Source organism: Aythya ferina (genome assembly GCF_964211825.1).
Source record: "Aythya ferina genome assembly, chromosome: 2".
Lineage (NCBI taxonomy): Eukaryota > Metazoa > Chordata > Aves > Anseriformes > Anatidae > Aythya > Aythya ferina.
In genome coordinates this window covers 45,274,111-45,298,190 of record NC_140297.1, presented here as the reverse complement: position 1 = coordinate 45,298,190, position 24,080 = coordinate 45,274,111, and the positions used below count along the sequence as shown (strand labels likewise).

The 24,080-nt window shown below is 41.1% G+C and overlaps 1 protein-coding gene across 1 annotated transcript in view; it reads left to right on the top strand.

The window, feature by feature from the left end:
• The window catches only part of MRPL3 (mitochondrial ribosomal protein L3), a 31,263-nt gene extending 12,330 nt beyond the window's left edge, over nt 1-18,933 (top strand). Inside the window, exons 7-10 of the mRNA XM_084508460.1 lie at nt 3,209-3,317; nt 8,440-8,517; nt 9,502-9,579; nt 18,690-18,933. Coding sequence (XP_084364586.1) covers nt 3,209-3,317; nt 8,440-8,517; nt 9,502-9,579; nt 18,690-18,839 — 415 coding nt within the window. The 3' untranslated portion in view covers nt 18,840-18,933. The remainder of the gene's footprint in view (nt 1-3,208; nt 3,318-8,439; nt 8,518-9,501; nt 9,580-18,689) is intronic.
• The last annotated feature ends 5,147 nt before the right edge of the window (nt 18,934-24,080 follow it).

Sequence of the window (24,080 nt, the reverse complement as noted above, 5' to 3'; positions counted from 1 at the left end):
ATACCTGAATTCATCAGAGCTATGCCTATTAAAAGGTTTTAGAGTTGTACCTTTTCTTATGTATGTTTGAGTTTGTTCTAAATTAGAATTGTATCATGTTTATTTTTAAAGATTCCATAAAATTTAATATAGGGGGATGTCAGCATTTCTGACCTTAATGGGAGAAATTACTTTTGATGTATTCTTAAATAACGTGGTGATGTAGATCAAAAGAAAAGTAACTCCAGGAGAGAGAGATGCATGTGTTGTTGGTATCTTTTATGCATAATTTGGCTAATGTGAAATTACATGAAATAGTACATATATAGTATGGTAAAAATTGTGCATAAATATGTAGTAACTATGTGTTCTAATCTTTTGATTTTTGGCTAGATTAACGTTAAGAAAAGTCACAAGACTTTTTAAGTAATTGAAGATGCAGTATTCTTATGTGGGATATATTCTTACAAGCATTCATTGTTGGCAGAGTTATGAAAGTTTAATATAAATGTAAACTTGTTATAAATCTCTGATTTTTTTCCATACTATTTGTTGAACAGCATGCATCTCAAGTTTGCTTCCAAATGCAAAATAAATTTCATACAGTTGGAAAAATAGAGAAATCCATTACCTATATGAGAACAGATCAGTCACGTCAAGAAGGACCTAGGTTGGAAGTTTCTTTTTCTAGAGGGTTAGAGGTCTATTGGCTGAGCTAGCAAATGCCTACATGAACAGTCCTTCTTTTAAGTTTGATCTAAAGAGATGCCAGTAGTTCCTTTATTTTAATTTTTTATATTTGATTTGCATGTGTTTTTTACTCTGGCTCTGGCTTCCTTTCAGATAAAAGATGAGACTAGGAGGAAACATATAGTATCTGTGTAATTGTTCTTCATCTTGATGTGTGCCTAAAGAACACCATACGTGGTTTATTCTTTCTTTAAAAAAAAAAAATGAATGAAACAAGGCTGTAGTTTCTTCTTATTATAAATTATTTAACTGAATTTATATGATTTATAAATCTTTTAAATCATGGTATTGATTGAGAATTGTGTTGGATGGGAAACTAACGTTGGATGGAAAACTAATAAAGAATCATAAGATAAAGTGTATTTGTAATTCAGAGACCTTCGTTCAGTTCTTCACCCAGGAAAAATGAAACTATTCTAAAAAAGCATTGAATAAATATGATGAAAGGGTGTTAGTAAAGCTTTAAACTGTATGTTATATTCTAGTTTCACAGTTGAGATCTTTCTTGATCTTTGCCATAATATTTCAGATATTGGAGACAGTTTTTGTATTTCAGATTAACCAGAAATGTCTAAAGAAATCTGTTCTTCAGCATGCTCTTTTTTCAGTCAGTCCAGACTTACTATATATTTCCTAAGCCTTCAGTATTATAAACTCTGAATCTTTGTTCACATTAAAATGTGTGTGTAACTGGAAAAGACCAAAAAGTAGTTGAGCATTTTCTATTGCATAAATCATTAAACACTAGCAACTCTTATCATTCGATATAATCACTCCTTTTTGAAGGTAGAGCGTTTGATGAGGTAAATATTTTCTCAAAATGCATCTCTTACAAATATTAACCGTTTCTAGCAACATTGTTTATTTATATTTTATTGAAAAGTACAATTTATGGGACTAAAAGTTGTTGATGTTTAAGAATGAACCACCTGAATGAAGTATTGAGGTGATTCATGATGTCAGGGATTTTGCTTCTTGATTGAAGCTGACAGGAGTATTTTCTCTTGAAACGGTAGCTTTCGTTGGTTGTCTGGTTTTCTGTGAATTGCAAGTACATTTCTGCAGCTGAAGCATTAATCATGCCCCCGGTCTGCTCTCTGGTAACTGCACAGCTGCTGTTACGTGACCCGCTCGTGGTTTGGTTTTGGAGAGTTTGCTGATTCTATCTTCCAGCTAGAGATGCCAGGAGTAGTCCACTTGGAAAACATGGCCAACATAGATAGCTTTAAACAAGTAGCAGTGGTTTTGCAGAGCAGGTACGAGTTTTCCTATGGCTCTAGTTTCTGTTCTGTATTTCCAAAGTTATTAACATCTACAGATGGCTGAAGGATTCAAAAAAGAAGTAAAAACGAGCCACTCAAAGCATAAACGGAAGCAAACTTTTCCAACCTTCAATGCTCAAGCTATTGCTTGCTGGCTTGCTTTTTTTTCTTCTTCCCTTTCCAACTCTTGCTGCTTGCCCTGTGTACAGGCTTTTAAAATAAGCTGATACATGTGTCCCTGATTTGGGGAGCCCTGCTCCTCCCTCTCATAGATACCCTCAGGTCCCTGTTACATCTCTCTAGTTTTTAGTGGCATTACTTTTGTGATCAGGGAGTAGGTAAGATGTTGTCCATATGTCCAGCACACAGTGTGCATGCTCGTTCCCAGTTTTATTTTCCTATGTCTAATGCTGGAACTAATAGGACTGTGGCATTGCAAAGTGCGTTAGCAGAGAAAGGGTTTCTGTAAATTGGATCATCTTGTTACGTTAATGAATCAGTGCGGTCACAAACCCTGTGGACAGACTTCTCCTTTTGGAAAATGACAATGCGGGTTTAAACACGCACTGTAATCTACTTTTCTCATGCAATGATGAGCCAGTTTTTCCTATTGAGCCTTTCCTTGCAATAAATTGAACTCCAGAGCCAGTAATGATATTTGCTTGAAATATTAAGGCAGTGAAGATGCATTTATTTTGTCTTAGAGCTTATTTGTCAGATGGATCCAGATCAAATGTGTTAACTGCTTTTATTACACACACACAATTGTGTTCAAGAGACAAACCTACTGTAGTTTGGAAAATAAATGTTCCTTGGCTTATTTTGATGATAGTCTAAGTAGCCATTTCTTCCCTCTCTTGGTGCTTACTGCCTTTCATTAAGTTTTGGTATCTGTTGTTATACAGTTACTTTTCTTTTTTTGCTTGATACTAGTTCAAGTTTCATCATAGTACTATGTACCAAGGACCATCACAGCAAGGAACGTTTGATATCAGACTTTTTGCATATTTGACTCCCTTCTAGTGCTTCTTATTCTCTAAAACAACATTAAAATACTGTTCCGAAATACGTTTGTGGTATAAAATACAGATATTTTAAAAATATTTTCAGGAACTTTGCTAAAAGTAAAAAGATGATGAGCCTGACTGAAGTTGTTTATTGCTAGAACCTTTATTTTAAGGCTGACTAACCTAGGTTTATTTCTGTCTTCTTTTTAGGATTGGTAAAGGATTTCAAGGTGTTATGAAAAGGTGGGGGTTTAAAGGCCAGCCTGCAAGCCACGGCCAAACTAAAACTCACAGACGTCCTGGAGCAATATCTACCAATGTGAGGATTCTTATTTCTTCTCACTTTCTGATGTAAATATTTGTCTGTGTCTTTAGAACTAATTACTAAAAATGAATTACTTCACAACAGCAAGCTGTTACCATCTACTCTGTGGTAGGAGAGAATCCCAAATGTTTTAAAGGAGGTTCAGAAACCTGTATAGTAAACGATCCAGATAGCTGTTCTTGTATGTCTTAAGTTATGAGTATTTATTGTTGGTAAGTAATCAGATGTTTTAACTGAGCAAATTGCAGTATCATACTATAGCGGAGAGAAATAGTATTAAAGCTTCAAAGAGAGTTCTAAAAATCTTTTACCACAGCATTTATACATTGGAAAGGATTTACGTTTTATACTGCAGATATTGTGCTAGTCTTTGAAGAAGTAGGTGGTTGTACTGTGGAACCCCAGTTTGTTTTATCACCTTTCCTGGTTTGTGTAGCTGCTTAATGAACTCTTTCATCCCCAAAATAGCTTCTTGGTTACTTAGCATTTTTAAGCAGAGTATGGAATATTTTAAAGTTTCAAACCATAAACAATATTGCTTTAGAAGTTCTTTGGAACACATGCTTCAAAACTTTGTCCCTAGAAAGCTTGCATAACATATAGACTGAATGAGGACTTTTTTTAAACTAGCTTCACTAAGCAGAATTAGGTTTGAGGCCCTAGAGATTGAGAGGCCGGTGTGTGAGGAAGAGGTAGCAAATGTTCCCAGGAGGATGCCTGGAGCGAGGAGGTCGACTCCGCGCCTCAGGACTGCCTCCACCAAAAAAGACAGGAGGGTTATTGTTGTTGGTGACTCAATTCTTAGGGGAACAGAGGGCCCTATTTGTCGGCCGGACCCTACCCGTAGGGAAGTCTGCTGTCTCCCTGGGGCCAGGGTCAGGGACGTTGCCAGGAAGCTTCCTAACCTGGTACGCCCCTCTGACTATTACCCCCTTTTGATAGTCCAGGCGGGCAGTGATAACATCGAAGAGAGAAGCCTCAAGGCTATCAAAAGGGACTTTAGGGGGCTGGGTCGGTTAGTGGATGGAGCGGGAGTGCAGGTGGTGTTTTCGTCCATCCCTATGGTGGCAGGGAGGAGTTCAGAGAGGACACGGAAAGCCCACCTGTTAAACACGTGGCTCCGGGGCTGGTGCCAACGCAGAAATCTTGGGTTTTTTGATCATGGGGCACTTTACTCAGCACCTGGCCTGATGGCCGCAGACGGGTCCCTATCTTTTAGGGGAAAAAGGATCCTGGGCCAGGAACTGGCAGGGCTCATTGAGAGGGCTTTAAACTAGGTAGGAAGGGGGATGGGGCTGAGGCTAGGATTGTTGGGGCTGTGCCAGGGGGAACAATGGCAAGGCCGGAGGATAAGGCAATGGCCCAGCTGAAGTGCATCTACACCAATGCACGCAGCATGGGTAACAAACAGGAGGAGCTGGAAGCCATCGTGCGGCAGGCAGGCTACGACTTGGTTGCCATCACGGAGACGTGGTGGGACCAGTCTCATGACTGGAGTGCTGCAATGCCTGGCTATAAGCTCTATAGAAGGGACAGGCAGCATAGAAGGGGTGGTGGTGTGGCTCTCTATATTAGAGAGTCTTTCGAGGCTGTAGAACTCGAGGTTGGGAATGACAAGGTCGAGTCCCTTTGGGTTAGGATCGGCAGGGACAACAAGGCTAGTGTCCTGGTCGGGGTCTGCTATAGACCGCTGAACCAGGATGATGAGACGGATGAGGAATTCTACAGGCAGCTGACAGAGGTTGCAAAATCATCAGCTCTTGTACTCGTGGGGGACTTCAACTTCCCTGACATATCCTGGAAGCACAACACAGCCCTGAGAAAGCAGTCTAGGAGGTTTCTGGAGAGCGTGGAAGATAGCTTCCTGACGCAGCTGGTTAGTGAGCCTACCAGGGGAGGTGCCCCGCTAGACCTTCTCTTCACAAACAGAGAAGGACTGGTGGAGGACGTGATCGTCGGGAGCTGTCTAGGGCAGAGTGACCACGCAATGGTGGAGTTCACTATTCTTGGCGAGGCCAGGAAGGGGACCAGTAAAACCGCTGTATTGGACTTTCGGAGGGCTGACTTTGAGCTGCTCAGGACATTGGTTGGTGGAGTCCCTTGGGAGGCAGTTCTGAAGGGCAGAGGGGTCCAGGAAGGCTGGGCGCTCTTCAAGAGGGAAGTCTTAATGGCGCAGGAACGGTCTGTTCCCACGTGCCCAAAGACGAGCTGGCGGGGAAGAAGACCGGCCTGGCTCAACAGAGAATTGTGTCTTGATCTTAGGAGGAAAAAGAGGGTTTATAAGCTTTGGAAAAGTGGGCAGGCCACTAAGGAGGACTTTAAAGAAGTAGCGAGGCTGTGCAGGGACAAAATTAGGAAGGCCAAAGCTCATCTGGAGCTCAATCTGGCTACTGCCGTTAAAGATAACAAAAAACGTTTCTATAAATACATCAACACAAAAAGGAGGACTAAGGAGAATCTCCATCCTTTACTGGATGCGGGGGGAAACTTAGTTACAAGAGATGAGGAAAAGGCGGAGGTGCTCAATGCCTTCTTTGCCTCAGTCTTTAGCGGCAATACCGGTTGTTCTCTGGATACCCAGTACCCTGAGCTGGTGGAAGGGGATGGGGAGCAGGATGTGGCCCTCATTATCCATGAAGAACTGGTTGGTGACCTACTACGGCACTTAGATGTGCACAAGTCGATGGGGCCAGATGGGATCCACCCAAGGGTACTGAGGGAACTGGCAGAGGAGCTGGCCAAGCCGCTGTCCATCATTTATCAACAGTCCTGGCTATCGGGGGAGGTCCCAATCGACTGGCGGCTAGCAAACGTGACGCCCATCTACAAGAAGGGCCGGAGGGCAGACCCAGGAAACTACAGGCCTGTCAGTTTGACCTCAGTGCCAGGAAAGCTCATGGAGCAGATCCTCCTGAGAGTCATCATGCAGCACTTGAAGGGGAAGCAGGCGATCAGGCCCAGTCAGCATGGCTTTATGAAAGGCAGGTCATGCCTGACGAACCTGATCTCCTTCTATGACAGAGTGACGCGCTGGGTGGATGAGGGAAAGGCTGTGGATGTGGTCTACCTTGACTTCAGCAAGGCTTTTGACACCGTCTCCCACAGCATTCTCCTCAAGAAACTGGCTGCTCTTGGCTTGGACTGGCGCACGCTTCGTTGGGTTAGAAACTGGCTGGATAGCCGGGCCCAAAGAGTCGTGGTGAATGGAGCCAAATCCAGTTGGAGGCCAGTCACTAGTGGCGTCCCCCAGGGCTCGGTGCTGGGGCCGGTCCTCTTTAATATCTTCATCGATGATCTGGACGAGGGCATCGAGTGCACCCTCAGTAAGTTCGCAGATGACACCAAGTTAGGTGCGTGTGTCGATCTGCTTGAGGGTAGGAAAGCTCTGCAGGAGGATCTGGATAGGCTGGACCGATGGGCTGAGGTCAACTGCATGAAGTTTAACAAGGCCAAGTGCCGGGTCCTGCACCTGGGGCGCAATAACCCCAAGCAGAGCTACAGGCTGGGAGAGGAATGGTTGGAAAGCTGCCAGGCAGAGAAGGACCTGGGAGTGATGGTGGACAGTCGGCTGAATATGAGCCAGCAGTGTGCTCAGGTGGCCAAGAAGGCCAACGGCATCCTGGCTTGTATTAGGAACAGCGTGACCAGCAGGGCTAGGGAGGTGATCGTCCCCCTGTACTCAGCTCTGGTGAGGCCGCACCTCGAGTACTGTGTTCAGTTTTGGGCCCCTCGCTACAAGAAGGACATCGAGGTGCTTGAGCGGGTGCAGAGAAGGGCGACGAAGCTGGTGAGGGGCCTGGAGAACAAGTCCTACGAGGAGCGGCTGAGGGAGCTGGGCTTGTTCAGCCTGGAGAAGAGGAGGCTCAGGGGCGACCTTATCGCTCTTTTTAGGTACCTCAAGGGAGGCTGTAGCGAGGTGGGGGTTGGCCTGTTCTCCCACGTGCCTGGTGACAGGACGAGGGGGAATGGGCTTAAGTTGAGCCAGGGGAGTTTTAGGTTAGATGTTAGGAAGAACTTCTTTACAGAAAGGGTTGTGAGGCACTGGAACAGGCTGCCCAGGGAAGTGGTGGAGTCACCATCCCTGGAAGTCTTCAAAAGACGCTTAGATGTAGAGCTTAGGGATATGGTTTAGTGGAGGGCTGTTAGCGTTAGGTTGGAGGTTGGACTCGATGACCTTGAGGTCTCTTCCAACCTAGAAAATTCTGTGATTCTGTGATTCTGTGAATGAAAACCAACTGAGTCACAGTACTGAACCTGATTTGTCTGATATTTTCCAGTTTAGTCTTTTTGTGATCCTGCATTGTGTAGTACAGAATCTTACCCCTAGAACTTGCTGTTAATTTCCTGAAATCAAGACTTGCGTAGAAGTTAAATAAATAAACATAATTAATAATTAAGAGTGGTGCAGGAGACTGAGTCAAATCCTGGCTAATGCTATAGAACCGAAAATTATTTTGATTATTCCTGCCCCCTCCTTTTTTTTCTCACACTTGTTCTGCAAGTTATACTTAGCCAAACAAAAATCGGATACAGAAATTGCACAGTAGCAAGACATGTATTTTTCAGAACAGAATTTAAAATGACATGCTTTAAAAAAATAATAAATAATCTGTTATCACTATAAAACTTGTGGACTGGAGGGAAGGGAGAAACTACAGTGTATCTTAACTTTGGCAGGGCTGCTCTGGAGCTCTGTGCAGGCATCCATAAGTATTTCAAGGGAATTTGACAATTGCTACTGACTGTGATATAATTGAGAGTTATGTTTCGACAGTAGTTTTAGAGAACTGTACCTTCTTCTGTTTTTCATGTTTTTCTCTAAATGAAAACATGAAGATTTTGATCTGAATCTATAACCATTACATATTAAGAAAAGCTAGAATCCCTTTGTTACAGTACTGTTACTTATAGTGATTTTTATGATTGAGGTCAAAAGTTTAAGATGACAAATAGAGTAATACCTAGCATCCATCAGGTAAGAATTTACATTTAAAATGCTAATCAATATTAGATGTTTTCAACATTGTAAATACCAGCATATTTTCTTGCTGCTGCACTCAAGTGTGTAAGTATACTGCTTGCAGTTACATAATTTTGGGGCCTGTTTTTTATCTAGAAAGCTGCAAAAGTTTACCGTGGAAAGAAAATGCCTGGGAAAATGGGTAACGTCTACAGGACATCTTATGGGTTAAAGGTAGGTACCAATATATTAGAATGTGCATAAGGTGGTTGCATTTCCAAGCAATGGACTAAGCCATACATCACTGTTGTGGGGTACTGTCTGTCATTTATTAGAGGTATGCAAGTTGGAAAGACGAGCAGCAAATATGTGCTCCTGTCTTGTGGCTTACAAAGAAGGTATCTGAACTCCCTTTGTGTATATATAGTCCTGGGGATTGGGATTTCAGGTGGCACTTGCCCATCTCGTGTGTTTTTCACTGTTTACCTAGACTTCTGCTTTGCAGTAGGAAAAGCATTGGGCCTCTGGCATCCTATAATGCATGTTTTTATGTCTGTTTAGGTGTTCAAACCCAAATCAAGTCTAAGTTGTCTGAAGTCATCCTTACTTTATTGTAGCCTTTCACTTTCCTGTGTGAAAATGGGACTATAGTTTCTGTCTAGGTTCTGATGTGTGCATACCTGCAGGAGTTCTTGGGCTATTACACCCACTGTCTCTGCAGGCAACCTCCGTAGTTTGCACAAAAGCATATTAGCCTCTAGGTTGTGAAAAAGTGTGCTGCTGCTCTCTAACCAGAACTAATGTTTCGTAACAAGAAAATGTGCGTGTTCAGTTGAGCACCTCGTAGAATTAAGAAATTAACAAATGGTTTCAATAATATTTGCATGAACATATTTGCCTTAATTTGTCACAAACGTATTCTACAACAGCTCTTGCTGTTAGAGGGGAAAAGAGAGTTAGGAATTTCAGTTGGTGTTATGCTGAGCGAAGGGCTGACCATGAGCCTTTTAAAACTGTTCAATGTACTCCTGCAGTAGAAAGCTATGCACTCAAAATAGCGTGTAACCAAATTTTGTGGCACATCTAGGTCTCTGCAGAACATTGTTCTTCTTCAGAATGCCTCCTCCATTTAATCAGTTCGTGCTTTGCTTGGCTACTCTTTGTGAAGCTGGGAATAGTCTGTAAAATGAGTTCATTAATTATTTTTTTGGCTCCTAGGTGTGGAGGATCAACACAAAACATGACATTATCTATGTAAATGGCTCTGTTCCAGGTCACACGAATTGTCTGGTGAAGGTATGTTTGATAGTTTCAACTTACCTAGTATTAGTGACTGCTAAGCTTTTTACAGCTCTCTTAAAACAGGAAAAACATTGGTGGAATGCAATCTTCATTTCTTTAGGGTTCAATCTTGTACTATAGAATTAAAGCAAGTAGGATCAACTCTGTAGACATGTGATTAATAGGAGCCGTGGTTTACTGCTTTTTCTAAATAATTTGTTCATAGCTTTGCTCTGGCGCTGTGCATCCATGTAGCATATGATAAGCCAGCAGTCACTGGATCCTTACGGAAAGTGCCTCAGGGCTAGGTCCATCCCCTTTTAACCTGAGTCCATAGTGTGTTGGTGAGATCTGGGCTGTATTCATGAACAGAATACAGAAATACACAGCAAGCACTGCTTTAAAAATTATTCAAGGCATTCACATACACAGTGGCAGTTACCTTTCTAAGAAGTAATCGAGAAGACAGCTGGAGTTCACAATAATGATATGAGTTCCCTTTGCAATCAGTATAAATGTATCAGTGTCATCTTCTGTGACATTTTACAAAATTAATTGTTAATTGCAAATTTTATGGAGATTGTTTCAGGATTGTCTATGAAAAGCTGGAACAGTGAGAAGTAGTATACCCATCAAAGTAAGAAAAACAGCGCTAAGGATTTTTTTCAAAATAGATTTTTCCTCTAATTAAGTATATTCTACACATCTGCAAACATTCTTTGGAATGTGTTTCCTTTCTGACTTAACAGATTACGGGGCATCAAACATCTTTAGTATCACTGATTATAAAGATTGTCAGATGCATAGATATACATATAACATATTGTTTAAAATCCTCAGAAATATTGTAGGGATTTAAATGGACCAACTCAGAAAGTTCTGATGTTTTGAACAAGCTTATTATGTTCTTGGCATATTTTGCTATGAGCAGTCTGTTTCTATGTATTTTCTAGCTGTGGAGCACAAGTCCACAGTTACTGGGCAGTAAGTAAAGCAGAGCTGTTTTTAGAAGAGGTGATGTCTTACAGAAAACTGAAGCTTCTTTTTATGTTTGTCTCATTGGAAATAAGTCCTTTTTTTCTCAGTGAGGTGTCTCTAACTTGATTTGACTGTCATGTCCACTCCAAGCCTGGAGAATACATCACACATTTCTTTCCTGAGATTTAAAAGTTAAAATGAGTTAAATGTCCAAGAGAAGAAGTTCTCAGGGTTATTTTTCTGCAGAATTTCTGGGCATGACGTCAGTGACATAGAATTAAGACCAGTTTGATTGGCTTTTCATCTTTATATCAGACTGAATGAACTTTTCTTTGACTGTGTTCAAAGTATCTTGCCTAACTCTGAGACACGAAACTGGTAGGTAGCTGTATGTTAGTCCTAGGTTTAATTATGAATTTGTTGTTGGATAATACTTAACTCATGTGTATACAAGCAATATAATGTGGCTGAAAAAATGAATAACATTTGATGCCCTGTCCTTTTTGCTTGATCTTAATGGTACTCTTAAGCAAGAACAAACTTGTTAAGAGGAGACTGCTGGGCTGAGCCATCTGAGCATATCCAGTAAACAACTGTTGACATCAGTAATATGAAGAGGATAATAGACTTTGATTGTCATGGTGGTCTGCTGCATTACCATTTAAGTGCTTGCCATTTCTAGTGGCAAGTTCAGTTCACTCCCCATAGATGATGATTGGAGCTTTATCCTAATATCAGAAGAAAAAATGCCTTCGCTGCCTTCTTTTTGTCAATGCTCTTTTTTTGCTCATTAACTAAGTGACACAAGGCACTGTTCTGTCCTCTTTGCTAAGTCTTTTGTTTGATGTGTAGAATCTGTGTTAATCGTATTTGCAAGTTACCTTTTTGAAAACGTTTCAAGACACAGCTGGATTTTTAAATTGATAACTACCTTTGTATGCTTTGTGGCATACACATTTCAGAGTTGCAGCTAATTCCATTATTAGAAATGAGGATTGAGGATCCATGGGAAGAGTTCCAGGGATTTCATCCCTTAGATCTGCCTGATTAACATAACATAATATTTGGAAGAACTTCTAGCCAAAGTGCTACAAACTCAAATTTTCATGGGATTTTAGTTTTAAATAACCCTGTATTTAAATTTTAAGGTTTTTAGAAATTGCCTCCACTCACATATTTGGTGATAGGAAGGAGTCTGTAGTTTGCAACAGCATATTCAAAATCCTTGAGCTGGTGAATCCATTCTGTATTTTTTATTGTCCTTCATAAGACACATGAATTACTGGAGTGGCTTTACCCTGCTGGCAGCTGAACTCCACCACAACCGCTCTTTCACTCCCTTTCCTCAAAGGGGAGAAAATACGATGGAAAGGGCTCAGGGGCTGAGATAAGGACAGGGAGATCACTCACCAGTTATCATCGCAGACAAAATGGAGACTCAACATAGGAAGTTTGATTTATTGCCTACCACTAGCAGATTAGAGCAGTGAGAAACTAATACCAGACTGAAAAGGCCTTCCCCCCAGTCCACCCTTGTCTGCCTCCCCACCATGAGCAGCACAGGAGAATGGGGAATGGGGGCTGCAGTCGGTCCCTGTCGCTTCACCTCTGCCACTCCCTCACGGTCCCTCTGCCCCTGCTCCCCGTGGGGTCTGTCCCACGGGATGCCATCCTTCCCCAACTGAGCCTACATGGGCCTCCCACAGGCAGCAGCTCTCCAAGCACTGCTCCCACACAGCTCCATCCCACGGGGTCCATCCATCCCCCAGGAGCAAACTGCTCCAGCACGGGTCCCCCACGGGTGGGGGCAGCTCCCCCCAGCCCCCTGCTCCTGCGTGGGCTCCTCTCCACGGGCTGCAGCTCCGGCCCGGGGCCTGCTCCTGCGGGGACTCTCCATGGGCCGCAGCCTCCTCCAGGCCACATCCACCTGCTCCACCGGGGGCTCCTCCACCCACTGGGGGGCTGCAGCGTGGAGATCTGCTCCATGTGGGACCCATGGGCTGCAGGGGGACAGCCTGCTCTGATCTGACGTGGGGCAGCTGCTAGGCTCTGCTGGGCTCTGCTCACAGAGGCCACCCTGCAGCCACCCTGCAGCCCCCCTGCTACCAAGCCCTTGCCACGTAAACCCAAGACAATTACACATATTCATTAAAAAATATAAGGGAAGATTTTTTAATATATCTCTGAAGAGAAAAATTTAATTAAAAAAGCGTATTCCGCAATACGGTACAATGTGTGTTCTCTAATTTCTTGGAGGAAAAAAAAAATCTTCATTTAATCTTGCTGCAGTCATCTGTGGTATTTTTAGCTTGTTTTGAGCTGAGCCTTCCTTCCATGGTGTTTTCTTGTTTACGTGCAGACTGACTTTCTATACATTGATATATGGCTGTTTGTATCTGTAGCCGAGGAGGGAAATTACGGGATATTAGCTTCCATTATTACTGTTTGTTCCACTAAATACCTGCCTGAAACTGGGTAGGAGTAATGTCTAGGGGCTGTGGGACCATCTGTCTTTGAGCTCGAGAAGTGGAATACCACATAATACTCGTCTCTGTGCGTGCCTCTAAGAGGAAGGCATTTTTTGTTCAGTAACTGTTCTTTGTTGCCTGGTAACCATTAAAACCACAGTGCACCTTAAAGCGTGTATTTATTTTATGTTATGTATTTTTGGAAACTTCGTGCATCAGCACTGTATCCAGACGGAGATGAAGCACTTAGATTTTTCAAGTTTCATCTTCCCCGTGGAAGGTGCAGAAGACTGGGATTGATGGACTCCTGGCTTAATTAGGAATCGGGTTCTGTTTGATGTTGCATGCTGAACCACGCAGTTAAATAACTGACACAAGTAATGTTTCTAGCCAACTGGAAAATTAATCAAAAATGCTGCTTTAGCATGGATTTCTGCCTCAGTGGCAAGGTCTAATAAAATTAAGAAAATTTAGGAGTATGCTAGAATGTACAGAACTTCTCTGCTGTAAGCGTAGCATCACAGTGAACATTTGTCAATTGGGTTACACTGTTGAGATCACCTACCTCTTGTGATACCTATTACTCTTGGTGAATCCTCTTAAATTACAGGTTTTAGACCTACTGTGGTGCTCATCGTCTAGGAGAATAAAGCTAATAGTTTTTTGTTTGTTGTTTTTTTTTTTCCTTTGGAACCTTATGATGCTTGATTTGTCTCCCCAGTAGATTATCAAAAAGTTCTCCCTTCAGTTATCATTCCATGGACAAGCATAAGACTAATCCCTTTTTTTAAAGGGATGCTTTATAATGGAGTTGATATTGTAATAGGGCATAATACAGGATGCTATCGTTCAGACTTGATAATGTTTTATACATGTCCTATTTTTAAGACACCTGATATGCAGTCTTGATTACCAAGCTGCCTTTTTGCAAGCTAGAATTAAACTTGAAGCAAACCATTGCTATAGTGTCGTACTGTGCTTGAGCTAAGAAACTTAACTTCTAAGTCTTCCACTACTGCTTCTTTCTCCCTCTTTTTTTTTTTTTTTTTTTTTTTTTTTTTAAGAGAAGTCTGTAGTACTTCACATCCTACTTATCTCACTGGCCAATATTGCTGTCTGTGTCTTTAGCTGCTGACACCTGTGCTAGGTGTGCTGTGCTCAAACTGAGGATGTGTAGGAGTAGTATGACACCTTGACTTTATTTTTGTTCCATATCCTGGGCCTTGATAGATAGGTGTGAGGGTTTTTTTGTTTCGTTTTGTTTTAAGACAAAATAAAACTGGTCAGAAATGGCTATAATTCTTGAAGTAAATTTTCTGCCTAACTTCAAAAAATAGCATAGAAACTGAGCTGGGTAATGCATGACACTTGAGATTATTTCTAAAATTGAGAGTATTGAAACACATTTTTCTGTCTAGCAAACAGTTTGCATTCTTGGCTGTGGTTGCTAACACAGCCCGAAGCCCTGTTAAACAGCAAATGTGAATTGTGACTTCAGCGTTAAGTTTTGATGCCTGTTTAAGACCATATTATTTTGTGTTTAAGACCATATTATTTTGTGTTGATAGATTTCTGAATTTGTATATACTACCTATTTTTGCTGTTAATATATAGGACACGCATACGTGCAGTTTATTAAGTATCAGCAAAATTATTTGACTGTTTTAAATATCTAGTGACAAAATCATGACCAGGTCCAATTTCAACTTTCTCATATGATTTTCTCATTTACAAAACTCCACAGAGAATATACTATAGTGTATTTATACTACTATGTATAATGTCTATCTATAGGATTGTGTACTGTGATATATAGAAATATTAACAGTAGTCAAGCAAGTCAAGTGGCAATGTTATATTGAGTTATACAGTGAATGTGCTTATATGGATCATAACAGCTAGCTGGGTGCTCAGCCCAGTTCCTTCTTTGAGTGAGAGCTAAGTACACTGGATTTTAATAACACAGAGCATTAAAACTTACACAAATGTCATGGTGTTCTTCTGTTTTGTTTTGGTTGTTTGTTTTTTTTTTTGTTTCTTTTTCCTTTGAGAATTGTCATGAAGAGAGTTGAAAGGGATCAGCGCTGTCAGTTGTGAACATCTTGGATTTATACTGCCAGAAAACCTGCAGAAGACCACTTAAAATCTTAGACGTGACATCATTAAACTTTTGAGTTGTAGCCTGTTTTCTCTTAGGGACTAAACACGGTTATGAGAGAAGTTTATATGTTAATTATTTCTACATAATTACACAACTGTTAGAGACTACAGCCTTATTGTAAAAGGTTACCAAAGCATTTGTTTTTACAGCAGTTTCAGTTTAGAATGTAGAATATATTTTGTGAACTTTGGGAAGGAAGGAAGTGAAATGTTACTTGATACAGCTTTGGATTCTTTGCTCTAAAGCATAGTTTTGCAGCTGTGGGATTTTGACTCTGAGGAGTAAGGTGAAAGACATTCAGTGGCATTTTTCCCTTTATTAGGGATGCTCTCAGAAGATCACTGTGAGAACAGGAAGAGCTGTGCTGGGTCACGCACAGTACAATGCTAATGCAAACAAATGTAACTGTGGCTGTGTACTGTCTAGCTTCCTTACTATGCTGCAAAGTTGTGCAGCAGAGATAATAAATACAGAAAACTTTTGGTGTGTTGCATCCTTCCTAAATAAAAAGCAGGCCATCCATTAATTCTCTTGAAAATGCAGAGAAATTGTATCATGTTTTAAGTTGCTAATTGTAGTTTTCAGATGTAAAGTGAAATTGGATTACTCTTTTGATTGGAATAATTATACCTGTCTAACAACTTCGGGAACTTTGAACGTGCCTCTTTCTGCCTTCTATCTGGTATCGATGCTTCAGGACCAGAACTTCACTTGCACTTGAAAGCTTTGCATGTAGAAGAAGACAGAAAAAGAGCTAGAGTTTTCACTAGTCAGAAAACATACTGTATCAGTTATAGTGATCAAAAGAAAGAGCATAGCAGAAGAAAATAACTTTAACACCCGCCAGGGCTCATGCTTTTGGGATCTGCCAAGCTTCTGAGGAGTTTAAAAGGGGCAAAATGAAATATTACTGTACAGTGGCCTGTTGAAAAGGTCCCTTAGGAGTCTTGAAGCTTCTTTAAGATCATTTCTTATTGCACAAAATGCGCTATCCGCAACAGCGTTAAGGTTGAACAGAAATCTTACGTTTACTTAGATAAACTAATGCAAGAGAAAGATTAGAGTCTTGTGTTTGCATTCAGTTAAGAACAGATGTCTCACTCATATGTCCTAGGATATTAAATATCTGCTTTAAGAAAATAAAAGGAAGAAAAAAAAAAAGGGGGATGGGGGAAGGAAACAAACATTTAAGTTCCTTTCACTTTGCAGGTGTCGAAAACAACCTGTATTGTAGAACCACAGAATGGTTTGCATTGGAAGGGACCTTAAAGATCACCTCATTCCAACCCCCTGCCATGGGCAGGGACACCTCCCACCAGCCCAGGTTGACCAAAGCCCCATCCAGCCCGGCCTTGAGGACCTCCAGGGATGGGGCACCCACAGCTTCTCTGGGCAGCCTGTGCCAGGGCCTCACTGTCCTCTGAGGGAAGAATTTCTTCCAAATATCTAATCTAAATCCACCCTCCTTTAATTTAAAGGAGAGGCCCTTTAAAAAGAGGCCCTCCCCAAATATGTATTACTACATATTTATTTCAAAATGAGAATAAACCAAAGTAACAAAAAATAAATAAGAAAAACACTCTAGTAAGATGCATATGAAATAAATAAGATATCAGAAATAAAGCAATTTATTTTCATCTTCCCAATATATTGTGGCTAGTGAAGAGACCATGGATATTTTCACTATTTTTCAGAAGAGAGGTAGCAAAGAAGGCTTATGCTGTGTCGCGGGATGAGGGAGTAAGAGAAAAAGGAAGAAGGGAAATAACGGGTAACTGGTGAGGTTACTAAAACATGTTTATCTAGTAAAAGAAATAACAGCAGTCTATTGAAAGGGAAATGTGACTTCTCAGCCTCAGCAGTTCAGATGGCATGGTTGGAGCTGTTTGATTTTGTTTCCCGTGAGCTCACTATTGCTGGAGCTGTTGCAGCAAAGGTCTTTGGAGCCATGCCTCAGCCTAGTTTATTCCACGTAGATACGTAGCATGAAGTGCTGTCTGCCCTGGGCACGGGTGCTTCAATAGTTAAGCATGGCAATTGACAAGTGAGCAGGTGTCTGGTGGAAGAGGAATGATCTACTCAAAAAGCCAAGTAGCCATCCTAACCAGTACGATGTGTTGAGCTTTTCTCTCCCTCGTTCTTAGCAGAAGGCTTTCTTTTGTTTAATAAACCTTCATTTAGAAAGCTGTTGGAACTTCTTTGGATAAAATAAATAGCAGTTTTTAAAAGCTCCAGTTTAAGTCTTTTATTGTGCATTTCATCCGCAGGAATCCTCATGGACTTCTGCAAAGGCTCAAGTAATAACAGATATGAATCTGGTAAAATCAGGGCTCTCAGAAGAGAACTGTCAGCAGGCATAAGATTGTTTTATTTAATTTCTGCTGTAAATCACAGTTGTCTTATGTGAGGCTTTTTCCAACCAAGTAGAAACAAGCTTCCAGCTCTTAAGAAGCTCTTAAGAAGACAACAAAAAAAAAAAAAGGGGGGGGGGGGGGGAGGTAAGGGGAAACACAAATTATCTTCACTACACTAAAATTTTCCCTAATCTAGTTGTACTTTTTTAATCCAATTGGGTATGGTGGCTGAAAGGGATTATTACAGCTCCAGGAGGAAGATCATATGTAACAATATAAAAATGAAGAACCTTATTTTAAATGAAATTTCTTTATTTGAAAATTTGTAGCTCTTTTTTTCTTCTTCAGAGATACCACCTCTCTATCTCCCACCGCAGACAAACTGCTTTTTGCTGATAACTCTAGCTACTAATTTTCTTCAAAGATTGGAGTTTCAAGGGCTAGATTTTAAATCTTTTCACCACGTAGAGAGGTCAGTAAAGGAAAGTTATTTCTGTATGGCACTACAGTTATTGGAAATTAACTTTTCTTAAAGGCTCATATTCCACAAACCTGTGTACTGATTCCTAGGTGAAGAAGTCTACATACTTAACTCTGTAGTCCCTGATTAGCCCTGCAGTAGCCAGAGGGACCCCATACAGCTCATATGTGTACCTTCATAGGATTGGTTGCCAGAATTAGTTTGTATTGTAAATACATGTCTTGGTTGTTGAAGAGGTGATTACACTGCATAATATAACTTGATATGTCACGTAGGAAAGTAACATGGGATATAAACACAGTTAAAACAAGCCCTGCTCGCATACATTTATGTTAATAACATTTTACAATATTGAGCAATGAATTCCTAAGAGTAGATTTCCATTCTGTCAGTATGGTACAAGTGATAAATTCTCCTTGAGCATTTTTGTTTGCAGTGTTTATTTTTGTTGTTGTTTTATTTTGTTTTTAACTCCTCAATGACTTTGGTACAAAAAAATATTAAATCCAATAGTTGGGGTTGATACCAAAGTAACTGGTGATTATACAGGATACACAAGTGTGATGTAAATGCTGCTTTTTTTCCTTATACATGCAAGGTGATTTCTTTGATTTTCAGTGCATTGCTGTCTGAAGGTTCTCTGTAAGATTTATTAATCATCCTTTTCTTCCCTTGCTTTTTAGGTCAAAGATACAAAATTGCCTAATTACAAAGACTGCAATAAAAACCCTCCATTCCCCACATTCTTTGCTGATGGCGATGAAAAACTACCCGAAGACTTGTACGATGAGGAAGTTTTCCAGTTCACAGATCCATCTGTCACATATGCATAATGTTCTTGACATCTTTGAAAATGTACAGTTTTGTTATTTTCATGAATTTTGCAATGCTATATAAGAATAAACCTATGACTTGCAATCTGGCCAACTGACGTGAACACTTCAGATATCACTGTTTCGGTCGGGTAATAAGACCTAAGACTATCAATTGCAAATCTGTATAAATCAGCAGGTGAGTCAGAGGGACAGGTTTCAAAGCACATCAGTTTGTCTTCGGTGATCTTCTGTACTCTGTCACGGGCTGTGAAAGCTTAGACATTTCTGAAAAACTGTTTTGAAAATGGGTCTATTTGATTTTTTTAATTTTTTTTTAATACTACCATATTCTGCATTTCTCTTCTGTGGAAGGTATTCTGGCCAACTGATCAATCAAAAAAAAAAACAAACAACCTTTCAAATCTGCATGGACATCTGAGAGAGGAATAAATCAGATGCAAATCCAGATTCACAAAGCGTAATAACCTGAAATAAAAAATACATTGATTTGCATGGATTGATTTTTATTTCCTTCTTTTCACTAGAGCTCTTTTCTTTTGCTTTAATGTTGTGTTGAGTTTAATATAGCAGATACCCATCAAATTTCCTAGAGTAAAGATCCTGTTGACCACTGGCTATCTCTTCAGAGCGTGCTGGCAGTGTGAACAGTGAAGGGGTATTTGATGAGAAATGTTCAGTAGCAGAGAAGCACTAAGACTATTTGCTGACAGTTTTTTCTGAACTTCACAGAGGATCCCTTGCATGCTCTCTGGAGAAATACCACTCCCTCTACAGTTGTCTCTGTATCGGATTCTCATGCTGTTACAGGAGAGCTCTGACAAAGAAACCAGGCCAAATGTGAAGGATTCGTCTTTATGCTAATGCTTGTTTTCCTTCTACGCCACCTTTTAATAGTTGGTATCTGTACACTTCTTTCATTCTTCATGTGATTTACTATTTATAAGTCTGGTCTTTGAACACTGTAAATCCTCTCACATACCAGAAGCGCAAGTATCTGCATAACTGTCAGTGCCATCTGAACACTTATTTACAAGCCCTGCAGTAGTTCAAGAATTTACATATCTTAAGCTGTTATTAATACTGTAGTAGAGCTGTCTATTCATCTTTGCAGCTTCATCACAAGGCGTCAAATATCTTGAAAAAAAAATTCTGAAGACCTTACTAATACCAATTTAAAAGTGATGTTCTTGTCTTTATATCTCTCAGCCACTGAGGATGTTTTGAATTTTTTTAATAGCTTGAAGAAACCACATACTAAAGAAGCTGCATAGAGCTAGCACATAGAAGTACACTGGGAGAGATCATTAGAGAGGCACTGGTATGAAAATTTCTGCAAATATCCTCTTAGCTGGATTCAGTCAAATTTAAAAATTAAATATGTGATTCAAATGAGTTAATCAGAATGCTGAATAACAGCACTCCCTTCCTGCTTCCCCTTCTCTTCAGTAACACTGGCTCTGCAAGTGCAGGTATCACGCAGCAGGTGTGGTGCAAAAAGCCCATATCCTGTAGCAAACACCCAGTGGGGTGTCATGTTTTGGCTGTGAGACTAGCAAGGAGTGCAACTTGTCACCTGTATGGGGTAGCTGCCATTTCCTGAAGGGGTGTTTGTTGTTCCACCTCCTGATAATGCAACAGGTTTTAGAAGTTGCAGCATTTCAAGTGTACTTGCTGCTGAACACGTGTAAATTGGGGTGTTTTCAACTGCATAGCATGCTGTCCTGCTCTGGTTTATGGGATAACGCTAGCACACGTGTACTTCACATAAGGAGAAGGTTTCTTGCCTATATTGAAACGGCATCACAAGTAGAGGAGAGTGAGTTGTGATCGTGGTGCCACACCAAGGAGGCTGTGGGGCTGGACTTGTGCTGCTGCCACTGGGGGAGGATGGAAATGGTGGGGAGCTGCTTGCCTGGGACAGGAGCCAAAGCCTTTGAGCTACTCCTGTGAGCTGTTTATTAATTCGGAGTTAAACATCTTCTGTTTCAATTACTTTGTTACTAAATGTATTATTACTTTAATTTCTAATGGCCCTGGACTATCACTGGGGAGGTTGTCACAGACAGATGTGCTTTCTCCTACTTGGTTTCTCAGCCTGAAGCTCCAGAACTCAGTGATCCCCTCCAGTTACTCCTGCTCACTTTACTTTTTAGCTTCAATATCTAGCTTCCGTTGCCTGAGTAGAAAGTGACATCCTGAAGGTACTATCCTGAAGGTAGTCTTTTGTCCAATCTAAGGATTAGAAACAGGCAAAATTAGGCAAATACAGAGTCCCCCTGTCCCAGATGAACCAGCAGTGCCTTGTGCTAAGGGATATGTACATGTAAGGAACATGTACACAGGCAACATCACTACCGTAAAATAAAAAAGCTTTTAGTCCATGTTACCTCTAGGTTATCAAAGGAAGAACTGAACATGTTACAAGGAGACTTGAATCCCATAAAGGAGGGTCCTACTCTACATTGTAGTCTGTTTTGCTGTATAGGGAATTAATTGTTGGCAAGCTCTGCTGCCACTGGTATTAGTGGTGAAGCAGTTGAGAATTCAATTGTCTGTGAATTGTGTCCCTGTTTCAGCACAGAGAGAGCAAATTATTGATCTCCACTTAGAATATAATGCTTGAAAGTCATGTGTGCTCTCCTCAGGCTCTTCCATGTCCTTGGGTTGGGAAATGGCCTGTGCTGTCCCTAGCACATACCATGTTGCTTTGCGATGCTCAGAAATCACGTGGGGGTGCAGCAGAAAGCAGAAGTGCTTTTAAAACCAGGAGCACAAGTAGGTTTATTGACTCCTCTACTTTATTACCATCTCATCAGAAAACATGCAGCTCTTCTTATGATTTCCAGCAAAACACTGACATTCACCAGTGCATCCATCCCCTGCATATTCAGCTGTGCCTGGAGCTGCCTGTGACATGGGGCAAAAGCCTGACTCCAAGCACTTCTATCGTACTGAGCCTGTTTTTGGTAGGCATTTGTGAACATAAGGGCTGTGGGTGCTCCGTGTCCAGGAGCACATTACCCCATCCTTAGGCTGTTTGGGAAGGGGATGTTTTTAACATCGACACTGCTTTGGAGGAGGATGTAGGGTTAAGCATCAGCTGTATCCATGACTGCATGGCGTGACTGCTCTGAAAAATAAATACTCTTGATTAATAACCCCTCTCAGTGGTTCTGTAACGGTACATGAATAAACAGTGGCAAGCATACAATATAAGTTGAAGGTAAAAAGACAGCAGGAAGTAGAAATCAAAACACTCATCTTTCACTTGACAACATAATTGCAGCCATTGATGATAAACAAGGAGAGTTTATTTCCCGCAAATCCATACTTCTAAATACCATTGCTCTGTCATTATGTGAGACTGATAAACATTTTCCTTTGCTATTTTCACTTGATGTGGAAAAAAATTGTTGTGTTATGTTAGCATTTAAGAAATATTGTGCTAGTAAGCTGAAGGGATGACAGGAGTTTGTGTGTAGAGTTTCACCTTCCTCCACCTTCCCTGTGGATTTCAGAGTCTGGTATGGTCTGAGCTTTTCTTAAAATAATAAAATTATTTTTTTCTTTATCGATTTTAACAATCTAACTCATGAGTTGTGTTTGCTAATGTAGCATTTCGTAACCAGCTACACCTCCGAAAGGTAAGGTATAGCACAATCAGATAGATGTCCATGAAATCATGATGATGGAATGGGAAGTGACAAAGCTCCAGGAGGACTTTTGGCCATAGAAAACCTTCCAGCACAGAAAGACAGTTGCTGGGCAGATCTTCCCAAAACTGCGAACTGCTGAATTACATCTTTATATCACTACACTGATAGCAATACAAACCACGAGGGAGGCTGACTGGTGCCCTCCAGCTGCTTCCATAACACGCAGCAGCGGTGAGCCTGACACTCCTGCCAGTGCAATGGGATTTATGCTGCCCTGTGCTGGTGAGCAGAGAGGTGCTTCCTGCCCTGATAACCTCAGCGGAGAACAGTGGTGGGTTCATTCATTTCATGAGTGCAGTATTCGTAGTGCTGCTCAGCTTGGCTCACTCTCCTGATTTATTTCATTCCCATATCTCCTTGAAATTTCATGTGGGAATGCCTCTGTACCCAGTGTCTTCTAATAATTAGCTCTTATGCCCTTCAGTGCACAGACATTGCTTATTAATTGCACTCTAATGAGCATCTCTCACCTGCAGCAAGTTGCTCTGCACTGTTGCACACCACAGTGTGCAACACAGCGTAGTACAGTTTATTGTGTTTGTATAGCACACTTGATGGCTCTTAACAGCTGTAAATGCATGCAAAAATGCTGACCTTGATCTTGGGGTTTTATTGGTTTTGGAGAAAGTGTTCAGCTTCTGGTGGAGGAATTTAAGTCTATTACATGTAGCGTTCTCATTATAAATAAATCACACCAGCAAAGAGAATTAATTTCAATTAATTCTCTGCTGTGCTTGAAGCAAGGCAGCAAAACGAACCCATATAAAGCTGGCAGTTTTCTCTGGGGACTGTGCAGGTATGGCAGCAAGGTGTGCTGTCAGGTAGTAAAGGCATATGTTAAGGCTGATGGTCTCTAAATTAATGCAGCCTGCTGACCTACCTCGGGAAGCATCAGTGAAGATAGGAAGATGTGATACAAACTGGGGAGAACTGCTGTGTAAATAGCACTGGTTCAGCCCCCTACCCCTCTGTCAATAAGCTTCTCCTTGCATCTCTCCCCTCATTTTAGAGGGGTGTGTGTGTGTGCATGTAGGCATCACAAGAAGGATTTCCAGCAGCACCATTGTCCATGATGATATTAAGACTAATAATGCCATAGTTCTCTATTTGCCCTGCTTTCCTCATTCCTGTAGGATGCCATAGGTGGACTCCCACCTACATGGATGGTTGACATGCCACAGCAGACTCATTTCTGAGTTTGAATACTGAGCCCCCATGGTATTGTCTTGCTTTCTGATCTAAGTGGGCAACCAGTGATTTGGGGAATTAGACACCCCATGTAGCCACTGCCCATGATGCATTGAAAATCACTGATTGTGAATAATTTGATTTTTGGACTAAATTAATATGCATTTTCATGGCAATAAATTTGAATACTAAAACAGAACTCAAAAGAGGCAATCGGTTAAGAAAGCAAATGCAGTTTCCAGGGTGAATGCAGACAATGGCTTAAATTATTTGCTGTGATCTAATGAGCGTCCGCTGGAGATTGAGCCTTCTGTGCTCCAGTGCTCACTGCTGC